A 20993-nucleotide genomic window follows, 5' to 3' on the forward strand; every position below is an offset into this window, starting at 1 on the left:
CATTCATTTTTTTATTCCGTTTGAACGCGGTTTGGCGAAAATGGTCTTATTCGTGTTATTATCCCAAATGGCCTGTTAAGTCTTCAATTGTTTGTTTTTTGATAGATTACTTCTAACATAAGAATAAAACGCAGCGAGATGTGACAAAAATAAAAAGCAGTAGGGAGAAACAAAACACTGGTGAAGACTACAATGGCTGCCTCGCGTTAAAACTAAAATCATTGTTGATTTCAAAACACCTTCGAGTTAATTTTTGGTTAGTTTTCTGATGAGGTTTTATATAATTATCCCTGTGGTTTGCATTCATTGCGGCAACATTAAACATCCACTGATTCACGCTTCTGCTGTAAATTTTTTTTCAGAAAGTAAACACAAAGCGTACTTTCGCAGTCGCATTAAAAGCACAAATGTGAAACAGTGGTCTTTGAAGCAATTTCAACAAATATACAATTTCAACAAACATTGCTGAGTAGTTAAGACAATTGTTTTTGAACATTTGCTTTCCAGATCAAAATCGTGGGTCATACTTTTTCACAAACAGGTCATTTAAAATAATAAAACAAAATTTTACTAGTTGTGTTTGAACTCTCTTTACTCGGTTTTTGTTACAGCAGCAACTTAAAATTTTCAGACCAAAAACACAGTGGAAACATTGTGTAACCTCCAACTTTTCCTTGAGTCGCTCCCTTTCTCTCTACTGATCTATCTATCTATCTCTCTCTCTCTCTCTCCTTCTTTCTTTCTTTCTTTCTTTCTTTCTTTCTTTCTTTCTTTTTCTTTCTTTCTTTCTTTCTTTCTTTCTTTCGTTCTTAATAGCTTTCTTTCTTTCTTTCTTTCTTTCTTTCTTTCTTTATTTATTTATTTATTTATTTATTTTGAGATGTAAAAAAAATTTCTAACTGATCAAATCAAATAAAAATGTGATTGAAAAACTTTCACAGACAAAAAGGAGCCAAATGTCTTTCCATTTTTCGTCTTTCATTTAAATTGTGGCCATCAAAAATCATTCATTTTTTTTATTCCGTTTGAACGCAGTTTGGCGAAAATGGTCTTTTTCGAGTTATTATCCCAAATGGCCTGTTAAGTCTTCAATTTTTTGTTTTTTGATAGATTACTTCTAACATAAGAATAAAACGAAGCGAAATGTGACAAAAATAAAAAGCAGTAAGGAGAAACAAAACACTGGAGAAGACTACAATGGCTGCCTCGCGTTGAAACTAAAATCATTGTTGATTTCAAAACACCTTCTAGTTAATTTTTGATTAGTTTTCTGATGAGTTTTTATATAATTATCCCTGTTTTTTGCATTCAATGCGTCAACATTAAACATCCACTGATTCACGCTTCTGCTGTAAAAAATTTTTATTCAGAAAGTAAACACAAAGCGTACTTTCGCAGTCGCATTAAAAGCACAAAAGTGAAACAGTGGTCTTTGAAGCAATTTCAACAAATATACAATTTCAACAAACATTGCTGAGTAGTTAAGACAATTGTTTTTGAACATTTGCTTTCCAGATCAAAGATCGTGGGTCATACTTTTTCACAAACAGGTCATTTAAAATAATAAAATAATAAAATAAAAAGAGTTTGAACTCTCTTTACTCGGTTTTTGTTACAGCAGCAACTTAATATTTTTCAGACCAAAAACACAGTGGAAACATTGTGTAACCTCCAACTTTTCTTGAGTCGCTCCCTTTCTCTCTACTGATCTATCTATCTATCTATCTCTCTCTCTCTCTCTCTCTCTCTCTCTCCTTCTTTCTTTTTTTCTTTTGTTCTTTCTTTCTTTCTTTCTTTCTTTCTTTCTTTCTCTTTCTTTCTCTTTCTATTTCCCTTTCTTTCTCCTTCTCTCTCTCTCTCTCTCTCTCTCTCTCTCTCTATATATATATATATATATACATATATATATATATTTATATATATATATATATATATATATATATATATATATATACATATACATTCATATATATATATATATATATATATATATATATATATATATATATATATATATATACATATATACTTAAATATACAAACACCACACACACACACACACACACACATATATATATATATATATATATATATATATATATATATATGTATGTATATATATATATATATATATATATATATATATATATATACCTGTCTATATTTCTCTCTCTCTCTTTCTTTCTTTTTTTTCTGTTTCTCTCTCTCTCTGATTTTAAGTACATGACTATATGGTGAGACTTACTGTTCTCTAGTTATTTTCTATTTCATTTTTTCTCATTTATTAAACTGAAATCAGTTTCAGATATATTCAAGTGAAAAGAAAATGAAAAATAAGGCAGCTAGAAAAAGTATCTTATTGGTTTGTTTCTCTAATTATCCTAGTCTAATTATCCTGGTTTTTCTCTAACGAGGGAGAAATTTGATCTCTTTAAAAAACATTATTGTAATTTCATGGCCACAATTGTAGGTTAAATTCAGATTCAGAGGAGTGTTAAATTGCAGGATTGCATTACATTTTTATACGTTAGGAAAACGAATACAAAAAGAAGTACAGCTGAAAGAAATATGTCCTTAAACGATGTATGTATGCAGGTCACAGCATGTCTACAAAAATTGCTCGTTGTTTTTTTGTTTTAAGTTTTTAAAAAAGAAAATTCATTATCAGATTACTATGAGAGTTTGAAACTCAAGTAAAACTTTCTTCTTTTTTGTTGAACAATCCGATTTTGTTTGAGATGTTTTTCTTTTTTCTGTCCTCTTTCGTCGAACAATCCGTTTAATCGGCTGTTGCTTCTAATTGTGTTTGTTACTCGAAGTTATTGTGCCTGCAAAAGTTTGTTGAAGTTGTTTTATCGGCTGTTTTCATATATTTTGTAGTTTTGACCAAAATGTTATAGTTTTTTCTTCTGTTCATGACAGCTTATTTGTTTTTTTTCTTTTTGCAAAAAATTAGTAACATATCTGAAGAGGAGACAACTCGTAACCGTAGAGAGAACACTTAATTCGATTAAATTTACTGGAAAGATATATTTGAAGACCTTTAACTCCCGAAGATCAGTTCCAGTTCCTGATCTTTATTCTGAAAAAAAAAAACTTTTTCAGCACAAGTAAAAAATCACAATTTTAGCCCTGCCAAATTGAATTTAAATTTGCTATTGATCGTCAAAAAATGACATGAGAACATATCTCTACATCGCAGCAATTAGTAAAAGAGGACAATCCCGATATTATCTGTTTGTGTGCCCCCAGTACGTCACGCGATCTTAAGCGAGTTCTTAAGAAATCTAAACTTGAGTTTGATTTCGCCCCCCCCCCCTCCACCACATTTCCCCATCTACCACTAAAAATTATGAGTAGTTATATAGCACGTTAATACGTAATATTAACACGTGGGGGCAGGGGGGGGGGGGCAGAATAGACCCAAAAAATTATGATCGATCAAATCTCAAGTTTAACCTTTGAACGTTTTTGAGGAACTGGGGAGAGTCCATATCGGGAGGGTTGTTCGGAAATGGACACGTGACGTGTACAATTCTGTCAATATTCTCTCTCCATTCGTCAATCTTGTGGTAGAACTCAGTTAATAGTTCGCTGCATATGTCTTCTGTTATGATCTCTGAGCCTTCGGCTATTTGAAACAGCTTCTGTTTCTTCATGCCACATATTAGAATGCCTCGGATGCCGAATTCTTCCAACGGCTCCTCTGAAAATTGATGCAAGACATAACCGAATGACGGGGTTATTCGTGTGAAGTATATGTAATCCAAAAGTGGTATTACTGAAAAGTTACTTGTGAAATTTTTTTTCTAGCCAAAGACGACGTAAACCAAAATGATTTCTAAGTAGGTTACTATTGTTTCTGTTCGTTATTTAACATAAGAGATTCGATATAGCCCTTTCTTAAACTTAAGAAAGATTCGGTATCGATGTTTTTGAACGTAAAAGATATTCGGTATCATTGCGAGAAATACCTGGATTTTTGTTATTTTCTGGTCTTTCTCACCGCGAACTAAGAGGAAAGCTGCACGGTCTGTAGAAAAGATCCCCTAGTTTAGCAGACCTTAAAAAATGATCGACACACTCAGTATCAAACAAACCAACAGCCAATAACTTCGCTTATGCACTGAAAGAATGTATGTCAAAACTTTTGAATTGTGATTGTGAACTCTATGGGAATGTAAATTAATCGACAAATTTTTCATCAATAATCAACAGGTATGTTACCTTTTAAAATTCCAAGCAATCAAGATAGTTATATTTGTTCACTTAGTTTCGTCAACTGGCTAAATAAAAGTTTCCAATAGTTTTGCACATTTTTCAGAAAATTTGTCCGAGAAGAGCGTTTGAAATCCCCGCAAAACAAAGGCTATTATAACTTTCGACTATATTAAAAACAGAGAACTCAAATTTTCGACACGGAAAATTACTTACGTCCAAAATCTCATACCAACAGTTTTATATTTGAGTAGCACACATACCAAATTTTCCAATACTGAACCAAACAAATATCTCATGCGTCCAAAAACAACAATACCGAATCTCTCCTGCGCTCAAAAGCGATTTTACATTCAAACCGAAGATACCGACAAATCTTACGTCGTTCATTCTCAGTGTTTTTCACATAGGGTTTGATTTAACAAATAGATTATTCAGTTTGGACTTTTAGAAATTTTCTAATTTAAAATTTAAAACTTTTATTCTGATCCTAAGATGTTCTTGATAAAATTAGAATTGAAAGTCAATATTATATTTAACATTAATGTTGTTTTAATAACGCACAATAAAGCGTTTTTCAAACGTTTTGCATGAGTTCATTAATTAAAAAACTCTTCAGCTCTACACTATATTTTTTCAACCTAATATTCACAGTCCATTAGGCAATTTTTCGCGCCAGTCTTGTCTCAACAGTGAAGTTCTTTATTTTTCTGATCTTGCATTGTTGATTGATAAAACTGATTTTAATTTTATCTACAAATTAAATGCTAAATTTAACGTTTTTCTGCGACTCTGTAAAAAAACTGCATGATTCCTAATTCTCAATTGATCTGCTGGTGAATTAATATATTCTAAAGTTTTTCATATGACGCATTGGATCGTATGTAAGCGCGATAGTCCTTCCATGTTGCTGAACTATTCGATCAAGCTTTTCGCTTTACACGGCTTACAATTTTTATGCTCGACTCCTGACTTTCCTTAATCATCCTTTGAATTGAATGGAATTTAGATTTCATTCAAACTAGTTTGAGCGTTAAAGTGGAATAAATGCAAATTTAACAGCAAATGTAACTGTTTAAACTGATAAACCAGTCATTAATTCGCATTGCAGTAGGGTAACAAAGTTCATTAGGGTATGAACTATTTCACAATAAGCTATTATTGTTTGCTATAATTCTCTCAGTATTGACCTCAATAGCATTCATTTTGGAAGCTAAATAGCTTACAATTGCCTAATCATTGTAAAACAGTAGACCAAAACAAAACATTTTCTGAATGAAGGCTGTTGATTTGAATCTTTTTGGTACTCTTTATATTTCACTGCTATTACACGTGGCCTTGGTCATCAATAGCATTTTTTGAAAATCTGTTGGCAACTTTTGGTGAGTTGGAACACCTGTGTGAAGCAAAGCCGAATCTAGCAGCAATATATATGGCCACTTAGCAAGGGGGACTATAACAAGTCACTTTTCAACCGATCCGAGGTGTCAAACACTAAACAACTCAAAAGTATGTAAAAATTGATGGTGAATGCCTTCAATTTATGAAAAATCAACGCTTGAGGCGTTGAAAAAAAGTCTTGCTGTTAATTAGCGTAGCTCATACCTAATTTTTCGTTTTAAGGCATAGATCTTACACAATTTTGCGTTTCTAAGTGTAGATCTTACATAATTTTGCGTTGAATTTAGTGTAGATCTGCATAACTATAAATTGAATGTAGCGGCGATCTTACATAATTTTGCGGTTTCCAACAGTGGATCTATCAAATTGGTGTTGAATTTAGCGTGGGCCATAAATAAGTTTGCGTTGAATTTAGAGTGGACTTTACATAATTTTGCTCTTCTAAGCGAAGATCTTACATATTTTAGTGTTAAAATTACATATTTTACCGTTTCCATTACATATACTTTCATTGAATTTAGGGTAGATATTACATAACTTTGCGTTGAAATTAATGTTAATCTTACAAAATGTTGCGTTGATTTTAGCGTAAATCATATAATTTTGCTATTAAATTAGCGTGGAACCTAAATGATTTAACGTTGAATATAGCAAAGATCTTACATAATTTTGCGTTGAAATTACCGTCGCGTAGACCTTACGTAATTTTGTGTTGAATTTAGCGTGGATCAAAAATAAATTTGTGTTGGATTTAGCGTAGATAACACATAAAATTGCTTTGCAACTAACTTTGATCTTAAAAAATTTTGCGTTTGGTCTTACATATTTTACCGATGAAATTATCAAAGATCTTACATGAGTTTGCATGGAATTTAGCGTAGATCTTAGAAGACTCAGCTCTAAATTTAGCACTGATCTTAAATTATACTACGTTGAATTTAGCGTTGATCTTTCATAACTTTACGTTAAAGTTAGCATAGATTTTTGATAATGTTGCCTTGCACATTGTGTTGATGGGGTGGAGTATCCAGGCTAAATTCAGTTCAAAATTATGTAAGAATTGGGTTGAGAAAGGCGAAATTATGTATGACCTACGCTTAGAAACTCAAAAATATGTAAGATCTACACCTAAAAAAGTAAAAAAAAAAATTGAAAGATTTACGCCAAATTTCACGCCAAAATAAAGTGAATTCTACGTCAAATTCAACAAAAGATTTTAAGATATACGCTTTGAAATGCAATAATATGTAAGATCTACACCTGAAAACTCAAAATTTTTTAAGATTTACGCTAAATTCCACGCTAAAAAATTGTGAGATTCACGTAAAATGCAACAAAAAAATGCAAGATCTACGCTTAGAAATGCAAATTTATGTAAGATCTGCGTTAAATTCAAGGCATAATTATGTAAGATTTAGGGTATTTTCAGCGCAAAATTATACAAGATCTACGCTTAGAAACGCGAAATTCTGTAAGATCTGCGCTAAACTCAAAGCAAAATAATGCAAGATTTACGCTAAATTTAACGCAAAGTTACGTAAGATCTACGCTTAGAAAGGCAAAATTATGTAAGATCTAGGCTTAGAAACGCAAAATTATTTGAGGTCGACGTCAAATTCAACAAAAAAGAAAATGTACGCTTTGAAAAGCAATAATATGTAAGATCTCTGCCTAAAAACGCAACATTGTTTAAGATTTATGCAAAATTTCACGCCAAAATAATGTGCGATCTACGTCAAATTCATTAAAAGATCTACGCCTAGAAACGCAAAATTATGTAAAATCTATGCTAAATTCAACGCATAATTATGTAAGATCTATGCTAGATTAAGTTACGTCAGATCTACGCTTAGAAACGCAAAAATCTGTATGATCTACGCTAAACTCTACGCAAAATTATGCAAGATCTACGCTTAGAAACACAAAATTTTGTAAGATCTGTGATTAGAAACGCAAAATTATGTAAGACAAGGGGTAACTAGCTTTGAAAAGTCAGAAAGTTCACCGCAATTTATTAAAATTTTGCGTTGAATGTGTTGAAATTACGTCTCTAAATTCAACGCATTCGACGCAGAATTATGAAGGAAAATTGTGTGAATTTTCTGACTCGTCATCGCTATTTTCCTCTTGTCTTACATAATTTTGGCAAGATTCCTCAGCAAAATTCCTACTTTAATTCCTACTTTAAGATTTATGCATAATTTCACGCCAAAATAATGTGCGATCTACGTCAAATTCATTAAAAGATCTACGCCTAGAAACGCAAAATTATGTAAAATCTATGCTAAATTCAACGCATATTTATGTAAGATCTATGCTAGATTAAGTTACGTCAGATCTACGCTTAGAAACGCAAAAATCTGTATGATCTACGCTAAACTCTACGCAAAATTATGCAAGATCTACGCTTAGAAACACAAAATTTTGTAAGATCTGTGATTAGAAACGCAAAATTATGTAAGACAAGGGGTAACTAGCTTTGAAAAGTCAGAAAGTTCACCGCAATTTATTAAAATTTTGCGTTGAATGTGTTGAAATTACGTCTCTAAATTCAACGCATTCGACGCAGAATTATGAAGGAAAATTGTGTGAATTTTTTGACTCGTCATCGCTATTTTCCTCTTGTCTTACATAATTTTGGCAAGATTCCTCAGCAAAATTCCTACTTTAACTCTAACCAAGAATTTTTCTCATGTGTGTCAACTCCTCCTTTAGTCCCCCTTTCTCTGCCAGTCTGCTCAGATCCACACACCACACCACTGCCCACAAGGACCCATCTCTCAGACTCTCCATCGCGTGTTCGCTGCTGGCGAGGGTATCGTACGAGATCTCAGTTAGTTGCAACTGGAATGGTTCAAAAGAAGCTATTTTGGTGAAGCGGGTGTCGGGTGATACTGTAGTTTGCACTTCGAACCTTTTCTGAAACAGGAACTTCGAAAATAAACTTCGAAACTAGTGTTTTACGAACATTTTGTCAGGATAAAATAGAGAACAATTTACTGTTGGAGCCGAATTGAAGAATATCTCTAAATGTCGAGCCAAAGTCGAGGGCAAAGTTCATTCCCTCGTCAAAACAGAGCACACAGTTCACCACTCAGCCCAAAACAAATACACAGTTTATCGCCGAGCCCAAGTCGAAGACAAAGTTTACTGCCCAGCCAAAACCGAGTACAAACCTCAGTCCCTCCTCAACGCAAGAGAAACAGTTTATCACCAACTGCAAAACCACGGCACACTTGTATGCCAACCCAAAGTCCAGGACAGGGTTCATTCTCTGGTCAAAGCGGAGGACAGATTTTATCGCAGAGTCCAAGCCGAGAACTCAAGTTATTGCCCAGCGAACATCGCGAGAAAAGAATGATCTCAAGTCAAAGAGGACAATTTTTTTTGCCCACTCAATTTCGAGGACGATGCTCAGTCCTTCCTCAAAGCAGGGGAGACAATTTTTCACCGAGTGCCAGACCAAGGCAAAATTTATCGCCATATCATAGTCGAGGGCAAATTTCATTCGCTCCTCGAAGAGGAGGACACAGCTTGTGGCTGAGCCCAAGACGAGGACACAGTTTAACGCCAAGCCAAGTTCGAGGACCGAGTTCATTCCCTAGTCAAATCAGGGGACACAGTTCACCACTCAGCCCAAGACAAATACACAATTTATTGCCAAGGCAAAGTCGAGGACAAACTTTGCTGCCACGTCAAAGCGGAGCACTTAGTTTATCGCCGAGCCCAAGTCGAGGACAAAGTTTATTGCCCAGCCAAAACCGAAAACAAACCTCAGTCCCTCCTCAACGCAGAAGGAACAGTTCATCACCAACAGCAAGACCACGGCAGACTTGTATGCCAATCCAAAGTCCAGGACAGGGTTCATTCTCTTGTCAAAGCGGAGGACAGAATTTATCGCAGAGTTCAAGCCGAGAACTCAAGTTATTGCCCCACGATCATCGCGAGAAAAGAATGATCTCAAGTCAGCGAGAACAAAATTTTTTGCCAATCAAAATTGGAGGAAGATGCTCAGTGCTTCCTCAATGCAGAGGAGACAGTTTCTCATTGAATGCCAGACCAAGGCAAAATTTATCAACATATCAATGTCGAGGGCAATTTTCATTATCTTAGAGTTCAAACCGAGAACACAAGTTATTGCCCCGCGAACATCACGAGAAAAGAATGATCTCAAGTCAGCGAGGACAAAATTTTTTGCCCAACAGAATTGGAGGACGATCCTCAGTGCTTCCTCAAAGCAGAGGAGACAATTTTTCATTGAGTGCCAGACCAAGACAAAATTTATCGCCATATCGAAGTCGAGGGCAAGTTTCATTTGCTCCTCGAAGAGGAGGACACAGCTTGTTGCCGAGCCCAAGACGAGGACACAGTTTAACGCCCCGCCAAATTCGAGGACCGTGTTTATTCCCTCCTCAAATCAGGGGACCAAGTTCATCACTCAGCCAAAAACAAATACACAGTTTATCGCCGAGCCCAAGTCGAGGACAAAATTTACTGCCCAGCCAAAACCGAGTACAAACCTCAGTCCCTTTTCAACGCACCAGAAACAGTTTATCACCAACTGAAAGACCACGGTAGACTTCTATGCCAATCCAAAGTCCAGGACTGGGTTCAATCTCTGGTCAAAGCGGAGGAGAGATTTTATCGGAGAGCCCAAGCCGAGAACTCAAGTTATTGCCCAGAGAACGTCGCGGAAGAAGGTTGATCCCAAGTCGAAGAGGACAAAATTTGCTGCAATATCAAAAATGAGGGCAAATTGCATTCGTACCTCGAAGCGTGGGACACAGTTTTTAGCCGAGCCCAAGAAGAGAACACAGTTTACTGCCAAGCCAAGGGCGAGGAAAACATTCTTTACCTCGTCAAATTAGAAGTCACAGTTTTCTACTCAACCGAAGACACATACACAATTTACTTCCGAGGCGAAGTCGAGGATAAACTTCATTGGCTTGTAAAAACTGAAGACTTGGTTTATTGCCTAGCACAAGACAAGGACAAAATTTACTGCCCAGCCGAAACCGAGGGCAGACCTTGGTCCCTCCTCAATGCAGAAGAAACTATTTATCACCACGGGCAAGACCACGGCAAATTATTTTGCCAAACCAAGGTCCAGGACAAATTTCTTTCCCTTGTCAAGGCCGAGGACAAACTTTACTGCCCAGCCAAAACCGAGTACAAACCTCAGTCCCTTTTCAACGCAACAGAAACAGTTTATCACTAACTGCAAGACCACGGCAGACTTATATGCCAATCCAAAGTCCAGGCAGCGTTCATTCTCTGGTCAAAGCGGAGGAGAGATTTTATCGGAGAGCTCAAGCCGAGAACTCAAGTTATTGCCGGGCGAAGGTCGTGGAAAAAGTTTGGTCCCAAGTCAAAGATGACAATTTTTTTGCCCACCCCAATTCGAGGACAAAACTCAGTCCCCCTTCAAAGTAGAGGAAACTGTTTCTTACCGAGTGCCAGACCAAGGCAAAACTTGTCACCATATCAGGTGGAGGGCAAGTTTCATTCGCGCCTCGAAGCCTAGGACACAGTTTTTGCCGAGCCCAAGAAGAGAACACATTTTTCTGCTACGTCAAGGGCGATGACAAAATTTTTTAATTCGTCAAATCAGAGGAGACAGTTTATAACTCAAGCCAAAAAAGTACACAGTTTCTTGCCATGGCAAAGTCGACGACAAATTTTATTGTCTCGTTAAAGTGGAGGACATAGTTTATCGCCAAACGCAAGACGAGGACAAATGTTATTGCCATGCCAAACTCCAGGACAATTTCCATTCGGTCCTCAAAAAGGAGGACAGTTTTTGTTGCCAAGCCCACGACGAGGACACAGTTTAATGCGCAGCCAAGTTCGGGAACAGAATTCATCCCCTCATCAGGTCAGGGGACACAGTTTACCACTCATCCCAAGACAAATGCACATTTCATTGCAGCGTCAAAGTGGAAGACTTAGTTTACCGCTAGCCCAAGACGATGACACAGTTTATTGCCCAGCCAAAGTTGAGGAAAAGGTCAATCCCTCGTCAAAGTGGCGGAAATTGACGAGGACGAAGTTTAATGCCTCGCCAAAACCAAGGCAAAGCTCGTTCCCGCCTCAAAGCAGAAGAAACAATTCATCACCAACAGCAAGACCGCGGCAGACTTGTATGCATATCCAAAGTCCAGGACAGGGTTCATTCTCTCGTCAAAGCGGAGGACAGAATTTATCACAGAGTTCAAGCCGAGAACTCAAGTTATTACCCCGCGAACATCGCGAGAAAAGAATGGTCTCAAGTCAGCGAGGACAAAATTTTTTGCCCAACAAAATTGGAGGACAATGCTCAGTGCTTCCTCAAAGCAGAGGAGACAATTTTTCATTAAGTGCCAGACCAAGGCAAAATTTATCGCCATATCGAAGTCGAGGGCAAGTTTCATTTGCTCCTCGAAGAGGAGGACACAGCTTGTTTCCGAGCCCAAGACGAGGACACAGTTTAACGCCCAGCCAAGTTCGAGGACCGTGTTTGTTCGCTCCTCAAATCAGGGGCACAGTTCATCACTCAGCCCTAGACAAATACACAGTTTATCGCCGAGCCCAAGTCGAGGACCAAACTTACTGCCCAGGCAAAACCGAGTAAAAACCTCAGTCCCTTTTCAACGCAACAGAAACAGTTTATCACCAACTGCAAGACCACGGCAGACTTGTATGCCAATCCAAAGTCCAGGACAGGGTTCATTCTCTGGTCAAAGCGGAGGAGAGATTTTATCGGAGAGCCCAAGCCGAGAACTCAAGTTATTGACGGCAAAGGTCGTGGAAAATATTTAGTCCCAAGTCAAAGATGACAATTTTTTACCGACCCCAATTCGAGGACAAAACTCAGTCCCCCTTCAAAGCAGAGGAAACAGTTTATTACTGGGTGCTAGACCAAAGCAAAATTTATCGCCATATCAAAGTGGAGGGAAAGTTTCATTCGCGCCTCGAAGCCTAGGACACAAGTTTTGCCGAGCCCAAGAAGAGAACACAGTTTTCTGCTACGTCAAGGGCGAGGACAAAATGTCCTAATTTGTCAAATCAGAGGAGACAGTTTACCACTCAAGCCAAAAAAAGTACACAGTTTCTTGCCATGGCAAAGTTGACGACAAAGCTTATTGTCTCGTTAAAGTGGAGGACATAGTTTATCGCCGAGCGCAAGACGAGGACAAATGTTATTGCCAACCAAACTCCAGGGCAATTTTCATTCGCTCTTCGAAAAGGAGGACAGATTTTGTTGCCAAGCCCAGAACGAGGACACAGTTTAATGCGCAGCCAAGTTTGGGAACAGAATTCATCCCCTCATCAGGTCAGGGGACGCAGTTTATTACTCATCCCAAGACAAATGCACATTTTATTGCAGCGTCAAAGCGGAAGACTTAGTTTACCGCTAGCCCAAGACGATGACACAGTTTATTGCCCAGCCAACGTTGAGGAAAAGGTCAATCCCTCGTCAAAATGGCGGAAATTGACGAGGACGAAGTTTAATGCCTCGCCAAAACCGAGGCAAAGCTCGTTCCCGCCTCAAAGCAGAGGAAACTGTTGATCACCAAACGCAAGGCCAAGAAATTTTTTTTGCAAAGCCAGGTTCCATTATAGTTTTCCTTCCCTCGTCAAAGCGGAGAACAGTTTTTATCGGAGAGCCCAAGTCATGAACTCAAGTTGTTGCCCAGCGAATGTCGCGGACAAGTTGATCCTTAGTCAAAGCGGCAACAATTTTGGCCCAGCCCGAGTCAATTACAAAACTCAGTCCCTCTTCAAAGCAGAGGAAACAGTTTGTCATCAAACGCAAGAACAAGGCAAAGCTTTTTGCCAAACGAAAATGGAAGACAAGTTTTATAAGCTCCTCGAAGCTGGGGACACAGTTTGCGGACCGGCTCAAGACTCGGAGACAGTTTACTGCAAAGCCAATTCGAGGACAAACTTCATGCCCTCGTCAAATCAGAGGTTAACGTTTATTGCTTAGCTCAAGGCAAAAACACAGTTTTCTTCCCTCCTCGAATTGGAGAACCCAGTTTGCCGCCGAGCCCAATACGTTAACAGAGTTCATTTCCACGTCAAGTTCAGGGACAGATTTTCTTCACTCGTCGAGGCATAGGAAACAGTTCATTGCTGAGCGAAAGACAAGGACACGATTTATGGCCAAGTCGAACTCGAGGACAAAGTTTAGTCCCCAGCAAGAGTCCGGGACAAAAATTTTTTCCAACTCAAAGCAGAGGAAAAAGCTTATCACCGAGCGCAACACCAAAGCAAAGTTTTTTTGTCATATCAATGTCCAGAGCAAGTTTCATTATCTCCTTGATGCGTAGGACACAGTTTTTCACCGAGCCCAAGAAGAAAGAAGACAGCACATTTTACTGCCAAATCAAGGGCGAGGACAAATTTCCTTACCTCGTAAAAGCAGAGGACACAGTTTACCACTCAAGCCAAGACAATTACGCAGATTATTGCCAAGGCAATTTCGAAGACAAAGTTTATGGTCTCGTTAAAGCGTAGGACTTATTTTATAGCCAAGCCCATGACGAGGACAAAGTTTATTGCCAAGCCAAATTTCAGGACAAGTTTCATTCTGTCCTCGAAGAGGAAGAAACAGTATGTCACCGAGCCCTGGAAGAGGACAAACTTCTTGGACAAACTCTTGGACAAACTTCATTCTTGGACAAACTCATTCCCTCCCAAAAATTCTTGGACAAACTTCACTCCCTCCCAAAATTCTTGGACAAACTTCATTCCCTCCCAAAATTCTTGGACAAACTTCATTCCCTCCAAAAAGCTGAGGAAACAGTTTATCGACAAAGGAAAAATTCGAGGACAAACTTCATTTCCTCCCAAAAGCTGAGGAAACAGTTTATCACCGAGCTCGAGATCAAGGCACAGTTTTTTGACAGACCAAACTGAAGGACAAGTTTTATTCGCTCGTCGAAGCGGAGGACACAGTCTATCACCAAGCCCAAGTCGAGAACGCAGCTTATTGCCATGGGAAAGATCGTGGCCAAAGGTCATCTTTGGCAGCTGAGCCCAGGACGCGGGCACTATTTGTCGCTCAGTCAAAGTCGACAAAAGAGATTATCCCCTCCTCAAAGCAGAGAAAACGATTTATCATCGAGCTCAAGATCAGGGTGCAGCTTATCGCCAAGCCACAGTTGAGGACAATATTCCTTCCCCGGTCAAAACAGTGGACACAGTTTAGCGCGAGCCCAGGACACTGGCGCGGTTTATTGTACAGTTAAAACCGAAAACAAAATAAATTCCCTCGTTAGTGCGAAGGACGCAGTTTATTGCCGACTCAAAAAGGGGGCACAGTTTCTTGCCATGACAAATTGCAGGACAGATATTATTCCCTCCTCCAATTAAAGGAGACCATATATTGCCGATTCCAAGACCAGGGCTCATTTTATTGTCAGTCAAGTGCAAGGACAAACTTCAGTCTCATCACATAGTAGACGAAACGTTTCATCGACGAGATGAAAACGCGGACAATTTATTGATGACAAATTTATTGTCAAGTCAAAGTTGTGCACAAAGATATTTTTCCTAGTCAAATCAGAGGCCACAGTTTATCGCTGAGCCCCAGGCTAAAACACCTTTTTTGGGCAGCCACTGTCAAGGAAAAAGATCATCCCCTCATGAAATCAGATGAAACAATTCATCTCCCAACTTTAGACCATGACAATTTTTTTCTAGCTCATCTCGAGGACAAATCATTCCCCAGTCAAGGCACAGGACACAGTTTATCGCCGAGCGATAAACCAGGCTACAGTTCTTTTGCGAAGTCGAAGTCGAGGACAAACACAAACTTCATTCTCTAGTCAAAGCAGAGGACACAGTTTATTGTCTATTCAACTACGCGGATACAGTTTATTGCCAAGCAAAAATTGTGCACAATGCCTTTTCTCTCGTAAAAGCAGAGGAAATAATTTACCACTGAGACAAACGCAAGCACAAATTTCATTGTTGTACCAAAATCGTTGACAAAATGTATTCCGCCGTCAAAGCAGAGGACACATTTTATCGCCGTGCCGAAAACCAGGATACAGTTAAATTCCAATACATTGTGACAATTTACATTTACGGTGACAAGTTTCTTTCGCTCGTCAAAAGAGAGGAGACACTTGAAGGCTGGTCCCAAGAACTAGACATAGTTCATTGAAAAGCTTATGTCGGGGGCAAAATCTAATCCCGCGCCAAAAAGGAGTACAGAGTTTTCTGTCAAACCAGATTTAAGAAATCATTCGCTCATCAACGCAGAGAAGACCGCTTATTGCCCAGCTCAAAACGTGGGCACTGTTTATTGTGAGGCCAAGGTCGAGGACAATTTTCGTTCTTCATCAACGCAACGGACACAGTTTATTGTCGAGCCCAAGACAAGGGCACAGTCCAATGCCAAACCAAAATTCAGGACAAGTTGCACTCGCTCGTCAAAGTTGAAGACACAGTTGATGACTAAACCCAAAACATGAACAGTTTTTATTGCCGAGCTAAAATCTTTTTTTCACTCGTAAGAGCTTTTTTGTCGCTGAGCCTAAAGCCAGAACACAATTTACTAACCAGTCAACGTAATGGACAAAGTTTTTTTCCCGAGCCCATTTTAAGGTTATAAATTGTTGCCAGGTCAAAGAATACAACACAATTTATTGTCCAGCTAAACTTCAGGACAACCCTCTTTCCCTACAAAAAACCGGCGGACACTGTTAACCGTCATGCTAAGACAAAGTTTATTGAAAAACCAATTCGAGGACAGAGTTCATTCCCTCGTCAAAGCAGAGGAAACAGTTTTTTGCCGAACCTAAAAAGAGCGGACAGCTTTTTTGCTGAGAGTGCACAGAAAAAAATGGTTTCACTCGTCAAAGCAGAGTATACGGTTTCTCAATGACCCAAAAACGAGAATCCGATTAATTGCTAGGACAAATTTGAGGACAGAGATCAATAGCGCGCCAGTTTTGAAGGTGCAGCTTATCGCCGAGCCAAATTCGAGGATAAATTTCGTTCCCTTGCCAAGCAGATGACATAGTTTATTTCCAGCCTAACTCGAGGACACCGTTTTTGCCAAATCAAACTTGAGGACAAAACTCATTCCTTCGTCAAAGCAGAGAACTCAGTTTTTGTCAATGTTAAAACTAGGGTCCAGTTGTTTGTGGCTTGGAAAAACTCGAGAATAATGTTTTTTTTTGCCCTCGTCAAAGCAGAGGACATGGTTTATCGCCGAGTCAAGTATGATGTCACTCTACATTGCCAGACTAAGCTCGAGGAGGGTTATTCCCGAGCCAGAGTTGAAGTCATAGCTTTAGGCCAAAACCTAATCGAGAATAAAGTTCATTCCCTGGTGAAAGCAGAGGATACACTTTATTGCCCATTACCGGATGAGGACACAGTTTACGGCCGAGCTAAGACCAGTGCACAATTTATTGCCAAGCCGAAATCAGGGAAGAAATTGTTTCTTTCGACAATTAAGAGGACAAAGTTTCTCGCCGAGCCCGAGATAAACGCAAAAATCATTGCCAAGCCAAAGTCTAGAAAAAAAATGATCAGTTGGTCTTCTCGTCCAACAACGGACACAATTTATCTTCAAACCAAACCCTGGGAAAATATTTTATCGCCAAATCGAAGACATGAGCACAATTAATTACCAAACCAAAATTGGGGACTGATTTTATTCCCAAGCCAAAGCCAAGGATACAGTTTTTTGCCAACCATTTTCGAGAAAAGAGGTCATTATCTTGTCAAAGCAGAAGACGAAATTTATCTCCAAGTGCGAGATCACTGCACAGTTTATTGTAAAGCCAGAATCGAGACCAAAGTTAATTCTACCGTTAAAGCAGAGGGCGTGAATTACCGCTGAGCCCAAAATGAGGACACAGTTCAATGCTAGACCAAACCCGAGGACAAAGAACCTTCCCGAGCCAGAGTTGAACTGACAATTTATTGCCAAAAATAATCGAGGATAAAGTTCGTTCTCGCGTCAAAGCAGAGTACACAGTTTAACACCAAGTCCAAGAAGAGGACACAGTTTACTGCCAAACATGAGTTGGGGACGAAAAAAATTTTCACCACGTCCAAGACCATGATACAGTTTATTGTCAAGCCAAAGGCGAGAAAAAAGACCATTCTCTCGCCAAAGCAGAGGAAACAGTTTATTGCCGAGCCCTGAACAAGCACACAGTTTATTGCCAAATCACAGTTCAGGACAAAGTTACCCCTCAGTCGAAGCAGAAGACACAATTCATCACCGGGTCGAAGACGCAGACACAGTTTTTTTCCAAAACTATGCCAAGAAAAAATGACATTCCTTTGTCGAAGCAGAAGACAGCTTGTCGCCGAAACCAATATACGTTACAGTTTATTGTCAGGTAAATATTTAGGACAAATAAGATTCCCGTGTCAACGTCAAAGATACAGTTTATTGCCAAGCCGAAATTAAGGACAAAGAGGATTAGAGGACACAGTTTATTGTTTAACCCAAGGCAAGGACACCGTTCATTGCCAAGCCAAATTCGAGGACAAAGTTCTCATTCTAGCCAGAGCAAAAGTGACAGTTTATTATCTAGAGCCAAAATCGAAGACAAAATTGTTTCTCGTGCTGATGCCGACAATACATTTTATCGTCTATCCCAAGAAGTGGACAGAGTTTACTGCAAATAAAATTGAGGATAAAATTCGTTTTCATGAAAAAGAGGACATAGATTTTCTCCGAGTAAGAGACCAGACCTCAGTTTATTACCAATCTAAGGTCGGTGACAGAATTCAATCCCCCGTCAAAGCGGAGGACATAATTTATCTTGAGGATAGAGTTCACTCCATAGTCAAAACAGAAGTAATATTTTATCGCCGAGCCCAAGACGAGGACACAGGATATTGCCGAGCCAAAATCGATAACAAAATTCATACCTTCGTCAAATCAGAGGACAAAAAAAGGCTCAGCAGAAAACGAAGACACAGTTTATTGCCAAGCCAAACTCGACGACAAAACTCTTTCCCTACACAAACCGAAGGACACATCTAATCGCCCAGCCTAAGACAAAAGCACAGTTTATTGTTAAGCCAAATTTCAGGACAGAGTTTATTCCATCGTCAAAGCAGAGGACACAATTTAGAGTGGACTGGTTGTTGCCAAGCCCAAACCGAGGACAAAGCGGAGCCCACCCTCAAAGCAGAGGAAACATTTTACCACCGAGTGCCAGACAAGGCACAGATTATTGCCCAACCAAAGTCGATTGCAATTTTAACTCGCTCCTTGAACCAGGGGACATAGTTCTTTGTCGAGCTCAAGGCCAGGACACACTTTGCTGCCAAGCCAAGGTCAAGGACAAAGTTCATTCCCTCGTGAAATCAGACGACATATTTTATTGCCGAGCCCAAGATGAGGACACAGCTTATTGTCAAACCAAAGTCGAACACAAAGGTTATTATTACCTTGTCAAAGCAGAGGAGTTAGTTTATCGCCGAGCCCAAGACCAGGACGAAGGTTTTCGCCTGCCAAAGTTGAGGACAGAGATCGAGAACTAAGTCAATTATTTAGTCAATTCCGAAAAGGCACTTTGTTGTTGAGACAATGTCGAGGTCATCGCCTCCTGTCAAGCCAAAGACAAGGATACAGTTTATTGTGGAGCCAAAGTCGAACTTACCAATTCCATGCCAGCCAAAGCCGAGAATAGAGTATAGAAAGGTCTTCAATAGCGCTGTGCTTATAAATTTAATAATTTTGTTTCCCTCATCAGAAATTAAGAATAGTTTTAATCAAAAAATGCTTACTTATTAAATTGCAGCAAATTGTTATAAATTTGCTAAAATTGATCTATTTGTTTTACGTATGAACACAGAGAGGCCCCGATTCGACATCTATATGATCTCTGGTCTGTCCCAATTCGATCACAAACCGGGCTCCTTCTCTTGTCAGACTGAAAAAACGGGGCCTGGAAAGACAAAATTATTTTAAAAAAATCCGATACAACGTCCTATAATCAAACTTTGGCCAGAAGTGATTTTCTTTTTAGGCGATCTGTTCAGAAGTCAAACTTCTCTCTGGGACAGTATAATTGGAAAAAAATGGCCTGGAGTTGTATGATCTTAGGGAAAAGTGGTCTTGGTAACCGGGACGAGGTCGGTTCGGGGGTCGAATGTTCTCCCTTAAGTCCTCCCATTTTGTTGTAAGGGCGGGGGTAATTTGTCTATGGGGTAAAGTGATGTAAAATTGAGGGGGTATTTGGGTCTGGGCAAATTGATGTAAAAGTCGGGCTGCAACGGGAAGAACTTTTAGGAATTACCCTTATTGGCCAACATTGCTATGTAAGAGCGGGCTGCAAAGAGCTGCAATGGGAGCACTTGCAATGAAAAAAAGGGTTTAGAGGGGGTAAAAGGGTGTAAGAATTGGGCTATCAAAAGGGGTAAAAAGAAAGAAGAAGTGGAGAGCATTTTTTACATTAGCGCCTCACCGTTACATCATATAACCCCCCCTCTTCCTTGGCAACCCACTGCAGCCCTAAAAGATATAAAAGTTTTGATCTTCTTTTTCCTATAAAATTCTTCAATTGCACCCACTCTTACATCTTTTGGGCGGAAAAATTCTACCTGGTTCCTGAGCAATCAGGCTTAAGTCGCACACTGGTTCTTAGTGGACTGACTTGAGTCTCACGCTGGGGGTGGCAGACAAATTTGAGTCGCGCACTTGGGGTGCCAGAACGGATTGAGTCGTGCTTCGGCGGCAGACCCACACTTCGGTCGCGCACTGGGGTGCACCTCACTTATGGCCTCGGTGCAAAGACCATCTGGGGTCCTGCTTTTGGAGGTGTTCTCCCCGAGAGCCTCATCTCTCTCTCTCTCTCTCAATCATCTCTGAGAGGTGGTTTTAATGAAAAGTTTCAGCAAACCAGACTTCATTTTATGTATATGGTTTTTGGGTTCTGCAATAAAAAAAAGTTTTCATTTCAAACGATGAAAAATTTTCAGCTCGACAGCAATTAAAAAAACATAGTCTTTAACGTGATCTTTGATGTTCATCAAAAAAAACCGGGAAGTGCTCCTCAAAAAACAGTCCCCTTGGAGGTTTATTATCTCTTCTTTTTTCCGCGGCCTGTTCGTTTTTTGGTTAGACCGTAGAGCTCTTAAATGTCTACTATCTCTTAGCAAAAACCGTGAAACTGACTCTTGTCAAAAAACCTTAATCTGCAAATTCTTAATTTGTTTTCTATAGAAAATTACTCTTGAACAGCATATTGTTTGTTACTGTGCTAAGTTTCTGCAAATTCCCTTAAAATCAATTCAACTGTTACACACCACATTTTCTGATGTTACTTTTGCACTACACTAATGAGTAGAAAAAACAAAACCCAAACCCACTTTGGTTTTAAACCATTTATCATGAAAATCTCTTATGC

At 39.1% G+C, this 20993-nt stretch overlaps 1 protein-coding gene across 1 annotated transcript in view; it reads right to left on the reverse strand.

Moving 5' to 3' along the window:
* LOC142335825 (uncharacterized) overlaps positions 1 to 20993 on the reverse strand; it is a 31753-nt gene that overhangs the window by 1695 nt on the left and 9065 nt on the right. The window contains exons 3-4 of the mRNA XM_075384154.1: positions 8298 to 8538; positions 3460 to 3706 (exon numbers count right to left, since the gene is read on the reverse strand). Coding sequence (XP_075240269.1) covers positions 3460 to 3706; positions 8298 to 8538 — 488 coding nt within the window. The remainder of the gene's footprint in view (positions 1 to 3459; positions 3707 to 8297; positions 8539 to 20993) is intronic.

Source organism: Convolutriloba macropyga, chromosome 3 (genome assembly GCF_964194025.1).
Source record: "Convolutriloba macropyga chromosome 3, txConMacr16.3, whole genome shotgun sequence".
Lineage (NCBI taxonomy): Eukaryota > Metazoa > Xenacoelomorpha > Acoela > Convolutidae > Convolutriloba > Convolutriloba macropyga.